Source organism: Antechinus flavipes, chromosome 4 (genome assembly GCF_016432865.1).
Source record: "Antechinus flavipes isolate AdamAnt ecotype Samford, QLD, Australia chromosome 4, AdamAnt_v2, whole genome shotgun sequence".
Classification (NCBI taxonomy): domain Eukaryota; kingdom Metazoa; phylum Chordata; class Mammalia; order Dasyuromorphia; family Dasyuridae; genus Antechinus; species Antechinus flavipes.
In genome coordinates, this window is record NC_067401.1 from 320,196,447 (window position 1) to 320,221,077 (window position 24,631).

Here is a 24,631-nt window from a genome sequence, read left to right on the forward strand (position 1 = left end):
ACTTAGTATATGCATGTATATGACTGGAGCTGAGGAGTGGAGGTGGCTGTTTTGAGGGGAAAGAAATATGTAATATAAATGGGACTTCATGATGATATTCATTAAGTACTTAATGATGAGAATGAGAATAATGAGTCTCTAGTTTCCTGAAATGGAAGACATTATAAACGTTTTCATATGTAAACTAGGTTATGAATGGCACATGAATTATATTATGTTGATGCAAGAAACAATTCACTTACATGAGACTCACCTGTCTAGCTTTCTTATCTATATCTAAGGAATACCAAGAACAAAGATTAAGCAAAATATACCTGACAAAGTCCATGACTTTTGTTGATAGATGACCCTTTCAGGATTTTATTCAGGGCCTAGTGATTCTCAAACACAAGACTAACAATCGTGGTTTTGGGGGTTTCTAAGCCCACAAGTAGCAAATCATAAAGTTAAAAAAGGGGGGGAAGAGAGGGGAAGGGCAAGCCTGATATAGGAAGAGATTAGACGCAAAAATATAAAAGCAAAGCAAACAACAGAACTCCAAAAAAACAAAGCAGTATAGATTCATGTAGTGCGAGTCAAACCTGGCATAACCTAGGGCTTTTCTTGTATTTTAATCTACTACAGTAACCAGTGCTCATAATGATGAACTGGATTTACAAAACAGACATTAAATTGTGTTTGGTATACTATTTAATAGGTCAGAAGAACATTGAATACATTTTTAAAAGATTTACCTTCACAAAAGTTAATATTTTAAAATTTTTGCTTTTAAAAAGAATAAAATCTTCTGGTATCCAAAAATCTTTGCAATCCTAAATGGGCTACCGGCTCAAAGTTTCCAGATGCTAAAATCATGACACTGTTAAGTAACAATTTAACTGGGCAATCTTGGAAGCCTAATTAAGGATGTTTCCATAAAAAACAAATTTTAACAATTATAAAATTTCTGGAATACAATGCATTCTAAGTTGGGGATGAAGACAAAGTAAGAATATGAGAATATATACCATATATTTACTCACACTAACAAGTAAAACCTGGGAATCATCTGAAAATAAGGCTTTTATTAGCAATGAGATCAAGAGAATGAGAATGAAAGATTAAAAAAAAATTGGAATGATAACACTGAATAAAATATATTCATTGAACATTTAAAAATAAAAAACTTCTATGTCTTATACAATCATTTTAAACAATTATGTTTTAGTATATAACTTTTTTCCCTTTTTGAAAAAAAAAAACCTTAAAGGTAAAGCTTTTAATAAACTCTTAACAGTTAGACTTAAAAAACAATCACATATCTAAGGACTTGAGGTTTCCATCTAGACTTTTGTTATTGTTTAGATACTTCAATCATGTCCTACTTTTTGTGATTCCATTTGAGGTTTTGTTCACAAAGATATTGGAGTTCTTTGCCATTTCCTCCTCCAGCTCATTTGACAGATAAGGAAACTAAAGCAAACAGTTAAGTGACCTGTTCAGGGTCGCACAGCTAGTAAGTATTTGAGGCTGAATTTCAACAAAGAAAGATGAATCTTCTTGATTCCAGGCCTGATGCTTTATCCACTGCACCTGCACCTGACTCTATACTTAGATAGGCCTCATTAGTTAATCTTTTAAAATCAAACCAACATTGTAAAATAAAGTATGAAATATCCAAATTCCTATGGAATTTAAATAGAAAAAAAAAACTTAAGACTATGGAAAATAATTTGTTTTATCTTTTCCTCAATACTGAAACATCTCTGACTCTGTGACTTGATCTAATCACCTACAATGATTTTCAAAAGCATTTTGCAATTCAGTATTTTATACTAGTACCAAAAGAAATAATTTATCACACCTCACCCATCGTAATTTCTATTAGACAAAAAAGAATATCATCAATGGGCAAGACATGTTTAATGGATGTTAGATAATGGACAGTACACAAAGAACCGAGATAAAAGAACATTTAAAATCCATTTCATGTAACTCTCCAATGACTTCTTGAACAAATGTTTTTAGTTATAATTTGAACTTTTCCTTTATAAAGCAGATGAGGCAAAGGCAAGATGCAAATCAAATTTTAAAATTTATTTATGCAGAAGAAATTTGAACTCTTTAAGGTAAAATATCCAATTAGATATTATTTAATGTGGATATTTCAATAAATATTTTACTTATTATTTAAAATAACAGTTTTTACCTAACTATAAAAAGTTACATTAAAATGGAGACATGGTATCAATACAAGATTCATGATTTTCCTCAGTTAATATTCTAATTGTGATACTATCTCATTATAGGAATGTACTTTAAGTAGCTGGGTTCAGAGAGCTCATCATGCAAGTATTCTGCCAAAATAGCAAATTAGGGAAGAAATAAGAAATGGTAAAAAAAAAAAAAAAAAAAGAATTGAATCTGAAAGTATTTTTCTTACCATCTTTCTCATCTTGATAAAAATCAATAATCTTCAAAAATAACAATAAAAGTTTGGACTTAGAATTCTCTAAGAAATAATTTCATTAAAAGGGCAGCTATGTGGTAGATAAATAGAGCCCTGAGTCTGAAATCAGGAAGATTCACTTTCCTGAATTGATATCTGGTCTCAGACACTGGTTAGCTGTATAAACCCGGCCAAGGCACTTAACACTGCCTTGGTTTTTTCATCTGTAAAATGGACTAGAAAAGGAAATGGCAAACCATTTTGTCAATAAATGGTTTTTGTCAATAAAAAGTCAAATGGGGTTAAGAAGATTTGGACATGACTAAAAATGAGTGAACAACAACAAATATTTTATTAAATGTCTAGTTTCCTATATTTTTCCTACATTATTCATTTATTTTCTCAAGACTTAAATAATTTCTTACCTGTTTCTGGGTTCCAAACATAGGCTATGCCATCCTCACTTCCAGCAAAGAGAAAAGTCCCACATGGTGTTAAAGTACTATGAATCTTCTCTCTGTAGTTTGCAGCACCTACATACTTTCTTGTTGATAACCTAAAAAAATAAAATAATCTAATAAATTTTCATTTCTTTAATGCAACCATTAATCATCTAATCATCTTTAAAATTTTATTTTTAAAATAATTTTCTTTTAAATAATTCAAGAATATCATTTACATGAATTTTTTAAACTGTCATATTTAGAGTGTGCATGTGTACGTGTGTGTGTACGTGTGTGTGTGTGTGTGTGTGTGTGTGTGTGTGTATGAATGTGTTTAGTTTCCTTCAAAATTTTCCTCCTTTTGAGTTAGAATGATATTAAGTCCTTATTAAAGGCATTTGTCTTTAGAAGAGTTGTTATTATTCTTGGGCTTTATATGTTATATATACTGAAGTTATATATTTCTTTTAAATTCTTGTCACCAAACATGGTGCAAGATATATAGTTCAGTCTCTTGTGATCTCATGCTTGGGTTATTACCGTAATCTAACATTGAGTAGTATTTCTTCAGTGACTTGAGAATGCTTTTTAAAAACTGCTTAATTTAACACACTTTAAAAAAAAAAAAACATAAATTCAATAAAACAACAACCTGTCATTTATTTCATAGAAACACTAATGTGAAAGATAAAAATTATTTTAGAAAATGTCCTTTCTACATTAAGAATCCTAGTTCTAAGCTTTTACACTGGAATGGAAGAAGGAATTACAGAGGAAGAGAAAGTGAATCTTACTCTCATCAGAACTGTTTCAGAGAAAATAACATCCATACTCAATAGGGACACAGAAATCCAACTTACCCTGCAAGAAAATTGGAGGAGAATGGGATATGTGAAGGGAGGGAAGGGTGATAAAAAAGAGGGCATATTGGGGGGAGGGAGTGGTAATTACCAAAACACTTTTGAGAAAGAACAAGATGAAAGGAAAGAATAAATGAGAGGGAAATAGATAGCAATAGTAATTGTAAAAATAATTTTGAAGCAAATTTCTCTGGTAAGGCCTCATTTCTCAAACATAGAGGAAACTCAATAGAATTTATAAAAAAATAAAGAGTCATGCCCTAATTGATACATAATCTAAAGATATGATCTGTGCCTAAAGGGATATAAATTCATGCATATCCTTTGACTTAACACCCACCACTATTTGGCATGAATACTAAAAGAGATTGGGGGAAAAAAAAAAGAAAATGACATATATATACCAGAAATATTCATAGTAATTCTTTTCAGAGCAAAAAAAAAAAAAAAACCCTGGAAATTGAGGGGAATAGCTTAATAAAATAAAAAAATAAAAATATGATGGAATATTATTGTTCTATGGGAAATGATGAACAGGATGCTCTCAGGAAGAAAAAAATCTGTATTCCAAGAACTCAAGCAAAGTAAATTGTACTGTATATAAAGTAATAGCAATGTTCCAGGATAACCAGCTCTAAATGACTTTACAATTCTCAATAGTACAATCATCCATGACTACTCCGAAGGACTTGTGATGGAAAATCCTATCCACACCCAGACAAGAAACTAATTGCCTGAATACAGATTGAAACATTCATATTCTTTCTGTATCTCTCTCCCTGTTTCCTCCTCCTCTGTCTTTTTCGCTTTCTTTTTTAACTTAATTTTTCTTGGGGATTTTATTTTCATTAGGCGGGACGTCTATATTTTTCTTTCCCACACCTTGACTTTTATGGAAATGTTTTGTATAACTTCACACTTAATTGTGGATGGGGATAAGGGAAAAAACCTAGAACTCAACATTTTTAGAAACAAATGTTAAAAAAATGTTTTGAATGTTGACTGTAACTAAGGAAAATATTAAATAAACAAAACAAAACAAAAATTACCCCAAAAAATCCAATTTCTGTTTTTTTCTTTTTTAAGTACATGATCCCTCAGTATTCTTACTTTGAAAAGAAATGAAAAAAACATAGATTTAGAGTAGTAAGAAACCTTAGAGGTCATTATCTAAGCCAATCACTTTTCAGAGAGGAAACTGAGGCAACAAGAAATTAAGTGATGTGACCAAGATGATTTATGTATGGAAGAGCTAGGATTTAAATTTGCATTCTTCTACTCCAAATTCTAACCCCTTCCCCTCTCCCAAAAAACTTTATTGGATGAAATATCTTTTAAATCAGTCATGTGTTTTGTGAAATTTTTACTTTTCTCTGCTTCATATAGTATGTACTGCTAATTTTATTATACAATATAAGGGAATTATTTTTACCAAAGGCTGCAAACTGATATTCAATACAAAAAAAGATTTTTTTAAATGACAAAGCTTTAAACAAATACTGAAATACATAAAGAAATGATCCATTGGAACCAGTTAATTAGTATAACAAACACTTAAAGTTAATTATTTGGTTACCATTTAAATCTACTTACATTCGGAGATCCATAATTCTCAAAGTACTATCTTTGGCATGAATTAACAAACGTCTTCCATTTGGATGAACTTCTAAATGACTTATTGGAATCCCTTTAATATCATTTTCTCTAATTTCCTACAATGATAGAAAATTTTTAAAAACTATGAAAAATTTTTCATTCAAATGGGATATAAAAAAACTATCATATTTAGGAAGATTTTAGATGTCTTGCTAAAGCAAGAATTGTAGACAATTAATATTTAAATGGCTTGATAAAAATTATTTTTTTCTATAACATAGAAATACCTTTTATAGCAAATCTATGTTTTTAAGATTTTTAAAGTCTATAACCAACATTTGCTTTTATCTATGAGCCTGTCTTTTAAATATATATTAAAGTATCTAATTTCAGTTTCACAGGAAGGAAAAATAAAAAGGTTATATATGTTTTTAAAGCTTATGCATTCATCAAAAAAAAAAGAATGGAGTCAACTTTTAAATACTATTCTAATCTCTAACTATTTCAAAATAGATTTCCCTCTCAATTTAGGGGACAGGAGTTATTGAAATATTCTTCAATCATTTAATTTAGTTGTAACTGAAGGGGTTTTATCCAGTTGCCCTAGGCAACTAAAGAAGGCGCCTTATTAATGATATCAGGGAAGCAGAAATACTGCAGGGTTACCTGTCTGGACTGGCACTGAATCAGAAGAGGCTACCAAAGGTCTGCCAGGCAATTTTCTTGTCTGGATGACTGAGAGAAATGGAAAAGTTGTAAATGAGAAATTACTGAGGCAAGATAGAGGTAAGAGAAACATAGTCCTTTACCAATTGGCTAAAGCTTTTATCACCTTGTCTACTTTCTCAATGGATCTTTTTCCTTTTTTCTTTTCCTCTCTCAGGGGGCCTCTTCTGATTTAGACAAGCAGAGACAGGAAGACCCTAAATAGCATTTCTCTCTCAGAGTCATCAACAAACCATCTGCCCATGGCTGCTGAGCATCAAAAGATATTGGGCCAGCAATAAAAACAAACCAATAGTAGTTATAAGCTAAGGGGAAAATATGGAAAATATATGCTCCAAAGAGTTATTTTACCGAGTTGAAAAATGAATGTAATTCGAGAAAAATTCTTATGGAGATGAAGGCAACACTTAACACTGATATAAAGATGAAAAAAAAAAAGAAAATTAATATGCATTTCAAATTTCAGCTGAAGTCTAAATTTGACATTACTACTAGAAGACTTATGTTGTTTTTACTAGCCATTACAAAAATCCTTTTAAAAATTTATTTTTATTTTCAAACTGAGAAGCTTTGTAAGGGAGAAAACTATTGCTTTTCTTTATATATATGATCCTGGACTAAAGAGCATGGTACACAACACAAAGACACATCTTCAAAGTGTCCTGTTCTGCATAAGCTGTCTGCAATTCAACTCCTCACTCTGTTGACCAACAAAGTACAAGAAAATAAATGTTAACTCCAGTTTTAGTATATATTGTTAAATTCCAAAATGCATCAAAAACTGAAAAGAGTCTTGAGAATTAACTTTTTTTTTTTTTTAACTTTTTCCTTCTGAACATCTCAAAAAGTATATTATGGAATGCAACTATTCAAGGCAAATTGTCTTTGAGTTGCTATTTTAAAGATAAAGAAACTCATACGGGCTTTCATAGCAAATAATAAAGGATTCTTTATGTACTTAAGTGATTAGAATGGGGCATCTGGAATCTTGCCATTCCCTTGATATTAGGTAATTAGGCAATTCTTTTTAAAATGTGTGTAATTAAGTTACTGTATGAAACCCAACACACCACTCATTAACCTGACAGACATGAAATTGTTTTTAAAACAGGTTTTAGAAACTCAGGAGGCTGAATTAAAGCTCACAATAAGTCTTTTCCCCAACTTAAGACAGTCTTCATTTAGACATTATCTATAAACTATATAAAAATTCTAAAAATGATGGCATTTTTATGTAGAACAAAAATTTCTAAGAGATAAACAATATTAAGAATTAGTACAGTACAGTACAAACAACACTGACTCTGAGGTCAATCCATTCTTCTGTCTCTTAGAATTTCTATGACCCCCCCCCCTTTTTTATTAGGGTACTTTGTCTCTCTAGGCCTCAATTTCCTCAGCTGAAAAATGAGGCAGTTAGGCTAGAGGGCCTCCTGGTCAATACTAAATTTAGGTCTTAATCATATCAAACATATCAATTTAAGTCATATTCACTTAAAACAATTTTATAGAATCATGTTATTTCCTCTTAAGCAATAAAATAAACAATAAACCTGTTTTTTAAAAAAAGTTAAAAGAAGATATAATGGACAAAAATCTATATTGATTTGTTCTCATATATTAATGTCACTTTTTTTTACTTTAAAGTTAAATACAAAGTGAAAAAAGGAAACAAAAAACAAAACATTGCCATGTACAGAACAGAATATAAGAAAGAATTCAATACAAAGCAATACATATTCATTTCAAGAAAACCTATATAATAATTACTACACATTGTTTTCAAAGCTGTCCAGCTTCTCTTAGCTTTCTTCCTTGTTGGTTTTCTTTTGTTCTCTGCTGTGTACCTCTTATATACATATACCTAGATATCTATAAACACACAAATGTACATATATACTCTTTACATATTTGTAAGACTTACACAAATATGCTTATTTCTACCTGTCATCTGTTTCTCTGAAAATGGATAACATCTTCCTTTATATATCCAAGTCTTTCCATGTTTTTCTAAATCAATCAGTTCATTATTTCCTTCACGATAGTAATATTCTAATCTATCTGAGAGACCAGCTATGAAAGTTGTTTTTATTAAACCAATTTTTGCATTTTTTTAGTTACATAAATGTTACTTAAACAAATTTTAATTTTAAATGTTAAATGTTAATTTAAAATAATTCAAATTAAATTGAAATTAAAATTTTTAATTTAAAATAATTTAAATTAAATTTTAATTTGAAATTTTAATTTAAAATAATTTAAATTAAAGTTAAATTAAAAATTAATTTTAAATATTTTAAATTTAATAATTTAAATTTAAAAAATTAATTTTAAAATAATCACAATTATCCTCTTTATACTTCAACAATGCTTTCCTTTATAATATAGTTTAAGGATTAATACTGCTAATGCTGTAAAAAATTACCCTGGCATAGGTTCTATCAATAAAAAGTTGTTTAAAAAAAAAAAAAGGATTAATACTGCTGAATCTACTTCCTTTACATAGTTTTTTTTTTTCCTGATTTCTTTTGTTCTTCCAAATGAACTTTGTTATTATTTTTCTAACTCAGTAAAATAATTTTTAGTAATTTAACTGAGATGACATTAAATAAATAGGTTAGGTAAAATTGCCATTTAAAAATTATATTGATTTTATCTATTCAGGAACAATAAAAATTACTTCCAATTATTTAGATCAGATCTTATCTATATAAAGTATTGTATTATGTTCATATACTTCCTGGGTATAGTTTAGAAGGTATACACTCAGGCATTTTTATACTGTCTAGGTATTTTAAGTGGTCTAAAACAATATTGAATAATCTTGTTGATACATAATGTAGCTTTTCTTTTTCATTTTTGATTAAATCTATTTTAACTTTAATTTTGTGTAAGGTCACGATTAATACCCTGTTTTTTATATAACAAATTCTACTCTTAGTTTTTATTTTATTTTTGTGTGTGTCTATTATTTTTATAATATTTCTTGAAAGCAAGATATTACAGAATTCAGTTTTAATCTGCTATTCATTTCTGTTTTATGGGTATATTCATCCCATTCACATTCTAAGTGACAATCACATGTATAATTTCTTCCTATTTTTTCCTCACTATCCTTCCTGCCCTCTTTACCCTAAGCTATCACATTTTAACACGGAACAAAAAATGGTAGGTCTAATTATAACTACATAATTAATATAACTACATACAGAACTGCTGACAGACTACTAACAATGTAAATCGAACCTTTACAGGGTCAAGATAAAAAGGGAGAAGGAAGAAATTCAGTATTCTATAATAATAATTTTACAAGTGAAAAAATTATAAACTGGAGCTCAAAATTCATGTAAATATTTTCTTTCTATATATGACCTAAAAGACTAATATCTAGAACATTTTCAGTGAATCATCATTTATATTTATCAGTCACTTGTAAAATATTAGGAAGATATTCAAGGGAATTTAATTTCCCAATATATGTATTGTTAACCTGAAAAGAGAAAATTGTATAATATTGTTTACAATTTTACCTCCTTAATGAAATTAAAATTTTAAATATTACTTTATAACCTTATTTATGTTCCAAAGTCGAACTGGATGTTGTTCATTTTCTCTGACCAAAGTATTCCAAACAATAATCAATCCTAAACTGTCTCCTGAATACATATGAAGTCCTGTGGAGGAAAAAAAAAAAAAATATATATATATATATTTACAAATACCAAATAATTAACAGAAATTCATTTTTGTTCATTAACTATTCAGTAATATATAGATGATCCTCCTAGGCTTTATGAAAAACACCAAAAGAAAAACCAAAACACCAAAGGCACATTTATGATCTTCAAGAAGCTTACAATCTAGTAAGGGGATAACAATAATAGCATACAACATTATATTAAAAGTCTTATTACAGAATGATAAAACCAAAATCTAGGTAACATCTCAGTAAAGTGAATCAGGGAAGGCTTAGTAGAAGAAGTGGCATCTGAGATGGAAGCACAGTATCTCAAGTTAGAAGTAGACAGAGTCATCATCTAATCCAACCTCTTTTCCCAAGGGGGGAACATCACCCCAAAATGGTCACATCAAGTTTCCATTTGAAACACTATGGGAGCTCATTACTCCACAATACATCCTATTTTATTTGTGGAAAGCTAAAGTTGTTAGAAAGTTTTTCCTCAATAAAGTAGTAAAAATTTATTAAGCACGTTACTACGTGCCAAGCACCGGGCATACAGAGCCAAAATTTGACGCTTTGTTTCTTCCAACCATCTCTATTTCTTCTCTTGTCTAGGACTAAGCAGAACAAATATAATCTTCTTTCTTCCTTTATTGTAGACTTAATAATTAACCTAAGCATTTCAGTGTGCAATAAGAGACTTCTATAGCAAACTGAGTTTATGTTCACTTTGTTTTTTTTAAGAATCGTTCTCTCTCCAAATATCTATAACAGAAAAGTAATAAAGCTATTGTATTTATTTATTTTCTTCAGTTCTTTTAAATAAATTATTTTTATTCATCATTTTTTAAATTTATTATTACCAACCAGCTTGTCATCCTCTCCTAGCTGCTTTTTCTTATAAAAATATTTATTGCTGAGCAAAAAAAAAAAAAAAAAAAAATGAATATACTAGCCATATTTGAATCTTTACATATAATACTTCATCCCATGTCCACCACATTTCTGTCAAGTCATCATTCTTTTAAAATCAGCATTGCTTGTAGTTTCAATTAAAAGTTTCAAGGGCTCCAAAGTTGCTTTGTTTCATATTAGTGCTGCTTTCATCATATAACTTGGTTTCTTGGTCCTGCTCATTTTACTCTGCATTAATTTGTACAAGTCTTCCCACCTTTCTCCTAATCTGTCTAATCTGCCATATTTTTTGTCATTTAAAAAATATTCCATTCCATTTATATACCACAATTTCCTCAGTTACTCCCCATCTGATGATTGTTATTGTGGTTGTCATTTCAGTCATGTTCGACTGAATACCAAAAACTCAATAGCTGTTATAAAATAACAGACAACATATAACATAAAATAACTTACAACAAATCTGTCTCTTACAAACATATGTCTCAAAAAACTATTAAGAATTCAATAAATACATTATACTGGAACCACATTAACATTGAAAAAAAACTATTGCCCAACATAGCCCAAGAGTAATAATAATTCATAAAATATTGAGAGACTGCTAAAAATAGATGCAATCACATACAATGTTTAATATTCAAGTTTGGTGGAATTAAAAGCTTCTAGAATAAATCAAAAGCACATGGGACCAGAATGAGGATCATATCATCCTCATTTACCTGACTGCTATTGGAGTTGTTTCAAAGATGTTTTCAGTGAATCTAGAAGATATGAAATTAAATTTCTTATATGAATACATTTCTCATATGAAATTGAATTACTCATTCAATTGCAAAAAGGAACTATTTCATCCATTTCTGCAATCATTCACAGAATGTAAACTATCAAATAAGAACAGCAGGATAACAACTTGTGACAGAACTATTGCTATTTTAATCAAAAAGATGACAAGAGGAATAATAATAATAAAATGATAATAATTGACATTTACACAGTACTTTAACATTTGCAAAGGGCTTTATGTCAATTACCTCATTGATTCACACAACAACCTGTTAAGTATAAAAAAGTATAATGAGAAGTTGAGATTTACAAGAAATTACAATAAGGAAAAGAGAAAAATCTGCATTTTGTGTGGCTATACTTTGTAATATAGAGCAAAAATTATTAAAACTGTGAATAGCAACCCTACATGGGGTCACATAACTAAATACGGGGTTCATGAAAAATTTGGCAACAGTAAAAGGTATTAAATAGTCCCCCATGATTTAATTCTTTATATAAAAAATTAAGCACATCCATCTCATTATTAAGCAAATTTGCTTTCATTTTTAATAAAGGTAAAATTATATATATATATATATATATCAAAAATTGTTTTTAAATAAATGTACTATTTATTATCAGTAACTGTTTAACTTATGTGCCTATTTTATATACCTTTATACCCAAGGTCCCATAAAAATCTCTCAGGTGAAAAAATGTCTTGAGCGAAAAAAATTTACAAAGCTCTGATAGAGAGGACAATCTATAATTTGTATTCTACATACCTTCAGTGTCAAAACAGAGAGAGTTGATAAAACTTTTGTGGCCATCAAATTCTTGTAATAACTGACCATGAACTTCTTTCACTTTTCCATTCCATACTCTTATCACAGAATCATAACATCCTGTAACTACCAAGTATCCTGCAACTGGGTGGAATTTGGCTGTATAGACAAATGATGGATGAGGGAAAACCTTTATAGCAGATCTACTTTGGCTTTCAATTTTCCACATTCTAGAAGAAAAAAATCAGATTTTATTTTATATACATATATACATGCATATACATACACATGTACACACACATACATTAAGGTTCAAATGTAAATACAAAAAGTTTTTTCTCATTACTCACAGAAGTCCAAATATACATGTCTTCAAAATAATTAACAGAAAATAGAGACTAAACCTGACATTAATTCTATAGCTAAATCCAGTGACCACCAAATTATGACTTTTAATATCATTGACTTCTAATTCATTATCCAAATGCACCTTTTAAGTGTTTTTCTAGCTTGTCTGCTTATGAACAGAGAGATGCAGCCAGTGAATTAATAAGAACTTATAAAGAGCGAGACAAGCAGCAGCATGGTAGAGTAAAGAGAAATATAGTTTTAGAACCAGGAAGACATGGGCATAGGCCCCCACCTGTACTACATACTGGCCGTGTGACTTTGGACAAGTCACTTAAAGTAAGTACACTGGCCAACTCTAAGACTATAAATGATGAATAGTAAGGGATTAGTAGAGGGTTTTCCTAAGCAAGAGTTTATTATACTAATAAAATGACAACTGAAATTCATTCATCCTTCTCAAAATAGAAATGATAAACATTATATTATATGAAACTAAACCCTGTACTGTATTCTTAATATAAAGCAAAGAGTTTATAGGAGGTAGTGTGTTAGAGAGGAAATGTTCTGGGGCTCAGGTAGCCAGGCTCATGGCCTTGTTCTTTCCTGAATTATACTGACCTGACGGTACTATCAGAGGATGCAGTAAGGAGATGCTGATCATCTTTTGACCAGCAAAGATCATAAACAATATTGAGGTGACCACAAAATTCTCTCAAGTAATGTCCCGAAGGGATTTCATATACTAAAGAAAAAAATTAAAAAATTAGTGAATAGGCTATTCACAGAGTATTGTATAATAATAAAATGCACGTTAAAGGATCATGCTATATTGAGAAAAACCTTGAATGAGAACTTTGAAGACCATACTATGGGCACCATCTCCACTACCTTCATAATATTATGAGCTCCAGGGCTCAGTTTCCTTATCTGTAACATGGTGACAACAATTTTATAATAACTTGTTTTGCCAAGGTCTAAGAATCAAATAAAACAACTTTTGTAAAAATACTTACTTGGCCACATAGCAAAGAGATCCTATATCCAAATAACTAAACAAAAAAAGAGTCTGGTTATTTCCAATGGGATCTCTCTAACATGGAATCTATTTGGTGTTTTTGCATAAATTGTTCTGTTTAGATCTTTAGGTCATTAGAAAATCGTCATCACCATGTTACAGATAAGGAAACTGAGGATCAGGAAGAAGGAGAAGCAGAGAAAAATCAGATTGTGGTCCAGGGAGTATGATTCTTAGAATGTAGTATTATAGAGCAGTTTATGCTGTGGGCACAATTTTTTGGTGTACTATTGTGTCAAACTTGTTATTTCAGTTTGTTGGGGAATTTTTTGTCTCTCAGTGTTTGTCCTCTAATTTTATAATGATAGTTATAAGGATAAAATAAAATTCTGCATTACAGTAAAATTTTCTGGAATGTAGTTATGTAAAGTAAAAGGTACTCGTACATTGAAATGTTTAAAATAATTTATATAATTCTAATCCTAGTTCTCATATTTGTTCCTTTGCATACATCTGACCCGGCTTCTTTTTCTGTTATATAAATAATTCTTATCTTAATAATAATAGCTAAAATTTATATAGGGCTTTACACATATCTCATTTAATCGTCACAATAATTCTGGGGAGTGCTATTATTATCTGCATTTTACAGATGAGGAAACTGGAGCAGAGTTAAAGTGTTTCACTTAAGTGTTACAACTTCTAAGTATATGAGGCTGATTATGAGCTCTGGCTTTCTGATTGCAGATCAGGATGCACTGGACCACTCAGCTGCCTCAAAACAGCCATTTTGGGGTATGATCCTTCAAGTGGCTGAGCCCTTAGAATAGGGACAATGGTTAAGAAATTTACATTTCAATTTTTAATGAAAGAAAGTTTCATTTGGAATTTTCAGGTCACAAAGCTTTGCTTCTTAAGGTTTTCTTTTTTAAGCTTGGAAGTAATAGTAGTTTCCCATTATCCACTGATCTTATTACTGCATTTAAACATTACACAATCAATCAACAAACATTTATCAAGTGCTTATTAATTCTAGTCAGAGGGCAAAACACTAAGGATATAAAGACAAAAGCAAAGCAATCCCGAGTTTGCCCTCAAGGAATTTATATTCTAATGAGGGAGACAATACATATATATATATATATATATATATATGCACATATATATATATATATATATGTATACTTATATATATTTACAGATCATATGCAAAATAAATACAATGTAGTTTTGTGCCCTCACAGATGGGAAGAGAGGGTACAGGAAAGGTTTCACAAACAGTATGATGCTAGAATTAAGGCCAAGAGGCATTAGGAACTCCCAGAGGTAAGGGAATCCACTTTAGGCAAGAATAGACAATATGAAACAGAGAGAAGATAGAGCTTGGTATTTGAGGAATCATGAAATGGACCAGTATGGCTGGAATGCAGAGGAAGTGAGTAAATAAAAAAATATTCAAGCACTTACTAAGTGCCAGGCACTGCATTAAGCACTTTTTGATACACACACACACACACACACACACACACACACACACACACACACACAAAAGCAAACAACAATCCTGATCATTAAGAAATTCACCATCTTATGAAGAGACACAAATAGACAAATATGTACAAATGATAAATATATAGGGATAATTAGGAAATAATAGAGAGGAAGAGGGCATTAAAACTGAAAAGCTGGGAAAGGTTTTTTGAGGAAGATGAGATTTTAGTTTGGAATTGAAGGAAACCAGGAGAGCCATTAGTGGAGATGAGGAGGAAGAACATTCTAGGCATGGAGGACAGACAGAGAAAATGACCAGAGTCTGAAAATGGGGTGTCTTATTCATAGAAAAAACCAGGAAGCCAGTGTTACTAGATCAAAGAGTATGTTTTGGGGAGTAACGCATAAGAAAACTAGAAAGGTAAGAGAGGGACTTGGTCATGAAGGGCTCTGAACACCAAATGAGCATTTTACAGATTTGATCCTGGAAGCGGCAAGGAGTCATTAGGAGTGAAGAAGGAAATCACTTTGGTGACTGATGGAGATGAATTGGAGTGGAGTGAGGCTTAAGGTGAAACCCATCAGCAGGCTACTGAAATAATCCAGGCATAATGTGATGAGGGACTGTCCCAAAGTGACAGCAGTATTAAATGGTTATTTGAGAGATGTAAAGGCAAAATCCACAGGCTTTGGCAATAGCTCACATATCAGGGGTGAGGAATTCAAGCTGACTCCTAAGTTGTGAACCTGAGGAATCTGGAGAATATTCTTGCCCTCTACAGTAATAGGAAACATAGACTTGGAGAATGATTCAGGGAAAGATGTCTACTATACATCCAGTCTGAGATGTATGAAAGGCACTTGGAGATGGAAGACTGGAGAGCAGCAGGTGTTTGGATAGTACTGGTAGATATGACAATCATCAGCAAAGATAATTTTAAAAATAGAAACTGATGAGATCACCAAGTGAAGTAAGTAGAGAGGAAGAAGGGAAGAGGTCCTAAAATAGCACCCTGAGGGAAAACTGTGCTTAGAGGGCATGATCTAGAAAGATTTCACTTAAATTTCATGTTCCAATAAATTTTAAATATTCTCAAAATATTAATCTTTAATATTTTGTTAAAATATTACTAAACATATATACTAAAATATAAATCTTTAATGTTGATTAGAAATTGACAGATTAGAAATTGATCGAGGTAAAATAGTGTAATATTATTCTAAAATATATCCCCAAAATGAAAATTTTCAGTTTCATCTCTGCTATATTACCTGAAAAGTTTATAAACATCCACTCTCACCTAATGGTTCATATAATAAAAGAACACTACTTTAAATAATTTAAACCACATTGCTGAATGTGGTTAAGGATGAGCTATTTGCCCATTTCATGCTAATGTGTATTTTCCCTATCTGACCTCTTCTCTCTACTCCCACAACGGCCACCTTAATTCAGGCTCTCATGATTTCTCTAAGCCTACTGCAATAACTGGTCTTATGGTCTCAAGACTCTTCCTTAATCAATCTATCCACAAAGGGCCAAAGTAATGCTCCTTTAGTCCACAACTGACCATATGACTTCCCCATTCGATTTTCTTCAGTGGCTTACTATTGTTTCTGATTAGCTTGTCCTTTTTAATTTGGCTTCAACCTATTCTTCTATTGGACGCCCTGGAAGGGACTCCCCCTTCTACATTCTGTAATTCAGTAAAACTGGTTTTCCAGCTTTTTACATATAATACCCCATATCTTCTCTCTCTGCTGTTGGATTCATAAAGTCCCTCCTTTAATGTGCAGCTCAAGAATCTTCTTCTGCATGAAGTCACCCTAATCCCTAGTTCTTTCTCTCCCAAACTATGTTGTCATGAATTACTTATGTATATATGTATATACTTATGTATATGTATATATGTATATTTATTCATTTCACATTTGTGTAGTATATATTGAATTATATGTTTTGCCCTATTAAAATGAAAGTAACTTGGGAAGAGGGATTGTCTCAATTTTTATACATGTATTCCAAATACTTGGCACATAATTGATAATAAACATTTGCTAATAGATTCATTAAACAAGTAAATATCATTAGTGTATTGAAAAGTGGAATATTCCAGCAAATTTGAATCGTCAAAGTTTTTACTGCTATAATGTCTTCTAACCAAAATTATTATTTTAAACTTTTCAAGTGGTACATGTTACATGTCTAATGCTATTATATTTTAGGCAATTGATTTTTTAAAATCTCAAAATAATTTCAAGTGCTTCTTTTTAGTACTCTCCAAAAGACCATAAAAATTCAGATGAAACATACAAGTTTACAACTTACAAATAACGGGATACCCATCATGGCCTGCACATGCTGCTGCTAACATTCTTCCATTCTGGGAGAAATTTATACAAAAACATCCTCGGTCTCCTGTATGCAGTGAAAACAGGTGCTTGTTTGGGATACGGCAAACCTATTGAATACAATTTCCCACACAAAATTAGGTAAACAAAACATCTATGATGGCTAAATGATAATTTTATTTACTATTGAATTTTTTAGTAATATTTTATTTTCCCCAACTATATGTAAATTTTTTTTGACATTTGTTGTTCTATTTTTTTTAAGCTTTGAGTTTCAGATTTTATACCTTCCTTCTTCCCTCTTTCCTCCCTGAGATGGTAAGCAATCTAATATAGATTATACAAGTGCAATCACCTAAAACATTTACATATTTATTATTTTGTGCAAGACTTGAACAAAAAAAGTAAAAAACTGTATGCTTCAGTTGGTATACAGACATCAATTCTTTCTCTGAAGGTATATCAAATTTTCATCATAAGTCATTTGAAATGTCTTAGATCACTATATTATTGAGATGATGAGTCAATGGACTATAGAATACTTGTAGAGGAGTAAAATATTTTTTCTTTTTTTTTTAAATAAAACTTTTTATTTTGAAACAAATGAATAGATAGTTTTCAAATTCAACCTTGCAATACCTTGTGTTCCAATTTTTTTCTCCTTCTAGTCTCCCTATCCACTCCCTTAGAAGGCAAGTAATCCAATATGTTAAATATGTACAATTCTTCTATAGGTATTTCTGCAATTATCATATTGCACAAGAAAAATGAGACCAAAAAGGAAAAAAGAAAGAAAACAAAATGCAAGCAAACAACAACAAAAAAAGTAAAACTACTATGTTGTGATCCACATTCAATCACCACAGTCGAGAGGAGTAAAATATAAAAACACTGGAAAGATTAAAAAGGGGGCAGATTATAAATAGCTTTAGAGCATTTTATATTTGATCCTAGAGAGAATAAGGAACATTGCAGTTTTTTGAGTATGTGACAGTCAGACCTTCATTTTCAGAAGATCCCTTTGGTAGTTGAAAAGAGGATGGATTCAAGTGGGAAGAAGTATAAGACAAGGAGAGCAAGAAGCCTGCTGAGATAATGAAAGTCTGCAACAAGATGGCAGTAATATGAGTGGAAACTACAAGTTTTGAAAGTAGACTCAAAATTGTGAAGTGTGAATGTGTGAAGTGAATATGAAGGAAGACTTGAGGATGACACTCAGGTTATGAAACTAGGTCACCAGGAGGATTTATTATATGCACATACCATGATCACTGGATCAAAGATGTGGAGTTGGAAGGGCCCTTAGTGATAATCCCTAGTCCTCGAATTCCTCTTCTGGCTTTAGTGACAACCTGTTCAGTCAACTCCAGTGGCAACCAATTGCCTATAAAAAAACCCTGTCTTTTAAAGTCTTCCATAATGTGTTTCCTTCTTACCTTGCAGACCTCTCATATATTACACCTTGAAACATACTCTGTGAGTCTTTGAAACTGGCTGCTTTGTTATTCCTTACAAACAACCCTACATCCCTAGTCAGGTATTTTCACTGGATTTCCTCCAAGTCTGGTATTCTATCCTTCTTTATCTCCACCTTCCAACTTCCTTGGCTTCCTTCAAATCTAGCTAAAGTACCACGTTCTACAAAAAGTCTTTCCCCTGAGATTATCTCCAATCTACTCTGTCTATACTCTTTATACTCTATCTGTACAAAGTCTTATGCATGATATCTACCCCATTAATTCTAGAATTTCTTAAGAATAGGGATTCTCTCCCCCTCCCACCCTTTTTTTTTAATCCCCAGAACTTAGTACTGTGCCTAAAAAAAGATGTTGAATAAATGCATGACTGACTTATTATATCATATTTAAGTAGTTCAAGGCATTATCTTCAATACTTGAATTTCCTAAATTCCTTATCTCTTGGTTCTTTAACTGCTACTAACACGCAACCATGAATTCCTAATATCATTTGTCTCATTTACTTCTACTGTAGAGACAGAGAATACTGACTGAGTTATGAAACTATGGTGATTGGTCCAAATTCATGTCTTCTAACCTCAAATAGATCCCCGCTAAGGCATAATTGTTATATTCATTTCTTGTAACAGCTGCTTAAATTCATATAATCTCTCCTCAAAGTCCTAACGCCACTCACCTATCTTTCTGTAATCTTGACTTCAGCTTTATATGACTGGTTCATCCAGAATTTCCTTTCTTCACACCCCAAAATCTATTTTTGCCCATTCTTCTTTTCTTTCCAACCACAGAGGTAACTTCTCTCTTTGCCTGCGCTGCTATCCTTGATTACATTCTCTCCTTTGGAAGACTGCCCTAAAATTATCCCCATTCTTCAGTTTTTCCCTAACTCCTGGCGCTTTCCTGACTGCCTAAAAATTTACTTAGGTCTCCCTATTCATTAAGAAAACAAAAAAACAAAACCTGAAAACTTTCCTTGATCCTGCTTGCTTACAAAAGATTGTCCCAACTCTCCCCTTTTTCACTGTAGTCCTGGGAGCATGCAGTCTACTTCCTGCCTCTGTGAACCTCTCTCGATATCTGGTTCTCATCCCTGAGACTTCTAAGACTGCTCTCTAAATGAGCAACAATAACCATTTCCACTGCTAGTTCTGATAGGTTTTTCCACATTCTTCATTTTCCTTCACCTTTTCTTGACTCCAATCAACATAGACAACTACTCTCTCCTCCTCAGTATTGGCTCTTCTCTTGCTTTCCAAGCTAGGTCTTCTCTTGGTTCTCTTTATCTGTCTGATTGCTCTCAGTCATTTTTATTGGAAATGGCTGAAAAATTATCTTTGTTCCTCTCAATTGTGAGAGTCCATTAAGGCCCTGTCCTCTACTTCTCTCTAAATTCTTCTTGTTGGTGAATTCTTCCATTCCCATAGGTTTAGTGATCACCCCAATGTTTAATAAATGTTAGTGTCTGCCTTGATGATAACTTCTTAAAATATTGCAAAGCTGATGACTCCTAAGTATATGGATCCAACCCTATTTGATATAAATATCTTTTATGAATTCAGTTCCAAATCTCTAACTTTTAGAGAACTGTCCTAGATGTTGCCTAAATATTATTCTAACTTTTTTTTCTTTTTTTAAGATTTTTTTTTAAATTAAAGCTTTTTATTTTACATATGCATGGATAATATTCAATATTCATCCTTGGAAAACCTTGTGTTTCAATTTTTTTTCTCTCCCTTCCTCCTTTCCCCCTCCCCTAGAGGCAAGTAATCCAATATATATCTAACACTTAAGTTTTACTTTGGGCATCTCCTCCTCCATGAAACCTGCCTCAATTCCATATGAAAATGTTCTTTCCTTTCCTTTCCTTTTTTCTCAGGTAATTGGAGTTAAGTGACTTGCCCAGGGTCACACAGCTAGGAAGTGTTAAGTGTCTGAGGCCAAATTTGAACTCCGATCCTCCTGACTTCAGGACTGAGGCTCTATGCACTGTGCCACCTAGCTGTTGTGTTCTTTCCTTTTCGAGTTGAATTATATTTTTATTGTATTCTTGCTTCCATCACTTCCTTTATTTTTTTATAATTAAATTTTATTTTCAATTCTAAACTCTCTTCTTCCCAGTTATTCCCTTATCCCCAAACAAGAAAGCAAGAAAAACAAAATCCATTAAAAATATGTATAGTCAATTTTTTAAAATGCCACACTGGAGGGCAGAGCTAAGATGGCAGAGAAGACACATGTTTCTTTCTGACTTTCTTCTACAATCCTCAGACTAATTAGCAAATCCAGCCTCTAAATGAGTTCTGGACTGGTAGCATCCATGAATATTGGGAGTGCAACAAATTACCAGCAGAAGATAATTTGGAACATCCCCAGAAAAAGTCTGTTTCAATAGGCCTAGAGGGAGGCGGGCCAAGCACAAGCAGGCTGAGCACAAATGCCAACACAGACAGTGTAGACCCAGGGCACTACAGGATCTGCATGGGGGAGAATCTACTGGGAGTAATCTATAGCAGTGTTGGCTATTCTGCCCTAGTTAAAAGCCAATAGATCAGGAGAGAAGTTATAAAACATCCATCACAAACACAAAAGGTAAATAGTGAACCTCAAAAATGTCAGAATCTCACTTGACCTGGCCATGCCCACCCAGTACCAGAGTGAGTCAGCTTGGACTCAGTGCAGCCACAGCCACTTGTAGAGGAAGCTTGCAAACTCCCCTGCCCTAAAAACAAACCTAAACTTAAAAATAAAAAAAAAATAAAAAAAATTAAAAAAAGAACTTTAACCATAGACAGTTTTTATGGTAAGGAGACTAAAAGCAGATTGTCTTCAGATGAAGCCCCAAAAGGTGATATAAACTGGTACCCATCACACAAGACTCTCCTAGAAGAAATTAAAAAGGATCTTAAAAGAGAGCTGTAAGAAAAATGGGCAAAAGGAAATGAAAACTTTGCAAGAGAGTTTGGAAAAAGCATATAACTCATTAAAAGGCAGATTTGATAAAATGGAAAAAGAAAACAATTCCCAGAAAAACAGAATTTGTGAAATGGAAAAAGAAAATAACTCCTTAAAAAACAGAATTTATGAAATGGAAAAAAACAATTCTGTAGAACAAAACAACTCATTTAAAAATTCAATTGGACAAATACAAAAAGAAGTAAAAAAAATGAAGAAAATAAATCACTAAAATTCAGAACTGAACAAATGAAAATGAATGACTCAACGAGACAACAAGAATCAATCAAGCAAAACCAAAAAAGAAAAAAAAGAAAAAATAGAAAAAATGTAAAATATCAAATTGGGAACACAAATGACCTGGAAAATTGATTTAGGAGAGACAATCTAAGGATTATTGGATTCCCTTAAAACCAGATGATGAAAGAAAGAGCCTATACATTATTTATCAAGAAATCATCAAAGAGAACTGCCCAGATGTCATAAGATCAGAAAGTAAAATAACCACTGAAAGAATTCACCAAACACCTCCTGAAAGAGACCCCAAAATTAAAACTCCAAGGAATATTGTGGCTAAATTCCAGAACTATCAGATCAAAGAAAAAATATTACAACCAGCCAGAAAAAAACAATTCCAATACTAAGGAACCACAATAAGGATTATAAGGATTACCCAGGATCTAGCATCTTCCACCTTAAAGGATCAAAGGGCCTGGAATCTGATATTCTAAAAAGCAAAGGAACTTGGCATACAGTCAAGAATAAACTACCCCACTAAATTAAGCATTTTCTTTCAGGGAAGAAGATGGACATGCAATGAAACAGGTGAATTCCATTTATTTCTGATGAAAAAACCAGAGCTAAATAAAAAATTTGACCTCCAAATATAGAACTCAGGAGAAGCATAAAAAGATAAAAGAACTCTTGAGAACTGTATTTCTGTTATGGGTATCCATAGAGAGTGCATGTATAATCTGATTCTGTTATAAAAAAGAAACTAGATGTGGAAAGAGGATTGTACCGGAAAAAGGGGAAAGTGGAGGTAAAATGAAGGAAATTACATCTCAGGAAGAGGCAAAGAAAACCTATTATAATTGAGGGAAATAAGGGAGGGTGACAAACGTTGTGTAAATCTTACTCTCATCAGATTTGGCTCAAAGAAAGCATACTAGATCACACTGAAAATTGGAAGTAAAAAAACAAACAACTATTTAATAAATAAAACTAAAATTTGGTTTTATGAAAAAAAAACCCAACAAAATAGATAAACCTTAAAGTTGATTAGAAAAAGGAAAAAGGAAAATCAAATTGTTGATCTTAAAGATGAAAAAGGAGAACTTTCCACTAATGAAGAGGAAATTAGAGCGATAATTAGGAGTTACTTTGCCCAACTTTATGCCAATAAATTTGATAACCTAAATGAAATGGAGGAATTTCAAAAATATACATTGCCTAGATTACCAGAGGAAAAAGTAAATTGCTTAAATAGTCCTATTTCAGAAAAAGAAATAGAACAAGCTATTAATTAACTCCCTAAGAAAAAATCCCCACCCCAGATGGGTTTACATGTAAATTCTACTAAACATTTAGAGAACAATTAATTCCAATACTATACAAACTATTTGAAAAAATAGGGAATGAAGGACTCCTACCTAATTCCTTTTATGACATAGACATGGTACTGATACCTAAACCAGGTAGGAAGAAAACAGAGAAAAAAAATTATAGACCAATCTCCCTAATGAATAATGATGCAAAAATCTTAAATAAGATATTAGCAAAAAAGCTACAGAAAATCATCCCCAGGATAATACACTATTACCAAATAGTATTTATACCAAGAATACAAGGCTAGTTCAATGTTAGGAAAACCATTGGCATAATTGACTTTATCAATAACCAAATTAACAAAAATAATATGATTATCTCAATAGCTGCAGAAAAAGCAGCTGATAAAATTCAATACCCATTCTTATTAAAAACACTAGAAAGTATAGTAATAAATGGACTTTTCTTTAAAATAGTCAGTAGCATCTATTTAAAACCATCAGCAAGCATCATATGTAATGGGGATAAACTGGAACCATTCCCAATACGATCAGGGTAAAAGAAAATTTTACCCACTATCATCATTACTATTCAATATCGCATTAGAAATGCTAGCTTTGGCAATAAGAAAAGAAAAAGAGATTAAAGGAATTAGAATAGGTAATGAGGAAACCAACTTATCACTCTTTGCAGATGATATGATGGTATACTTAGAGAACCCTAGAGAATCAACTAAAAAACTATTAAAAATAATTTACAACTTTAGCAAAGTTGCAGAATACAAAGTAACTCCACATAAATCATTGGTATTTTTATACATCACTAACAAAACCCAACATCAAGAGATACAAAGAAAAATTCCATTTAAAATAGATTTCCAAATATTTTATATTATTGACAGCTATCTGCCAAGGGAAAGTCAGGAACTATATGAGCAAAACTACAAAACACTTTACACACAAATAAAGTCATATCTAATCAATTGAAAAAATATCAAGTTGAGTGAATATAATAAAGATGACAATACTACCTAAACTAATCTACTTATTTAGTGCTATACCAATCAAATTCCCAAGAAACTATTATACTGGCTAGAAATAACAACAAAATTCATCTGAAGAACAAAAAGTCAAGAATTTCAAAGGAATTAATGAAAAAAAAAAAAAAGCAAATGAAAGTGGCCTAGTTGTACAAGATCTAAAACTATATTATAAAGTAGCGGTCATCAAAACCATTTGGTA

At 31.6% G+C, this 24,631-nt stretch overlaps 1 protein-coding gene across 5 annotated transcripts in view; it reads right to left on the reverse strand.

Annotated features, from left to right (window-relative positions):
- AHI1 (Abelson helper integration site 1) overlaps positions 1-24,631 on the reverse strand; it is a 247,360-nt gene that overhangs the window by 161,577 nt on the left and 61,152 nt on the right. For all 5 annotated transcript variants that reach the window (XM_051997812.1, XM_051997811.1, XM_051997813.1 and 2 more), the window contains 6 exons: positions 17,390-17,522; positions 13,173-13,296; positions 12,204-12,433; positions 9,624-9,727; positions 5,325-5,443; positions 2,854-2,984 (listed from right to left, as the gene is read on the reverse strand). In XM_051997812.1, coding sequence (XP_051853772.1) covers positions 2,854-2,984; positions 5,325-5,443; positions 9,624-9,727; positions 12,204-12,433; positions 13,173-13,296; positions 17,390-17,522 — 841 coding nt within the window. The remainder of the gene's footprint in view (positions 1-2,853; positions 2,985-5,324; positions 5,444-9,623; positions 9,728-12,203; positions 12,434-13,172; positions 13,297-17,389; positions 17,523-24,631) is intronic.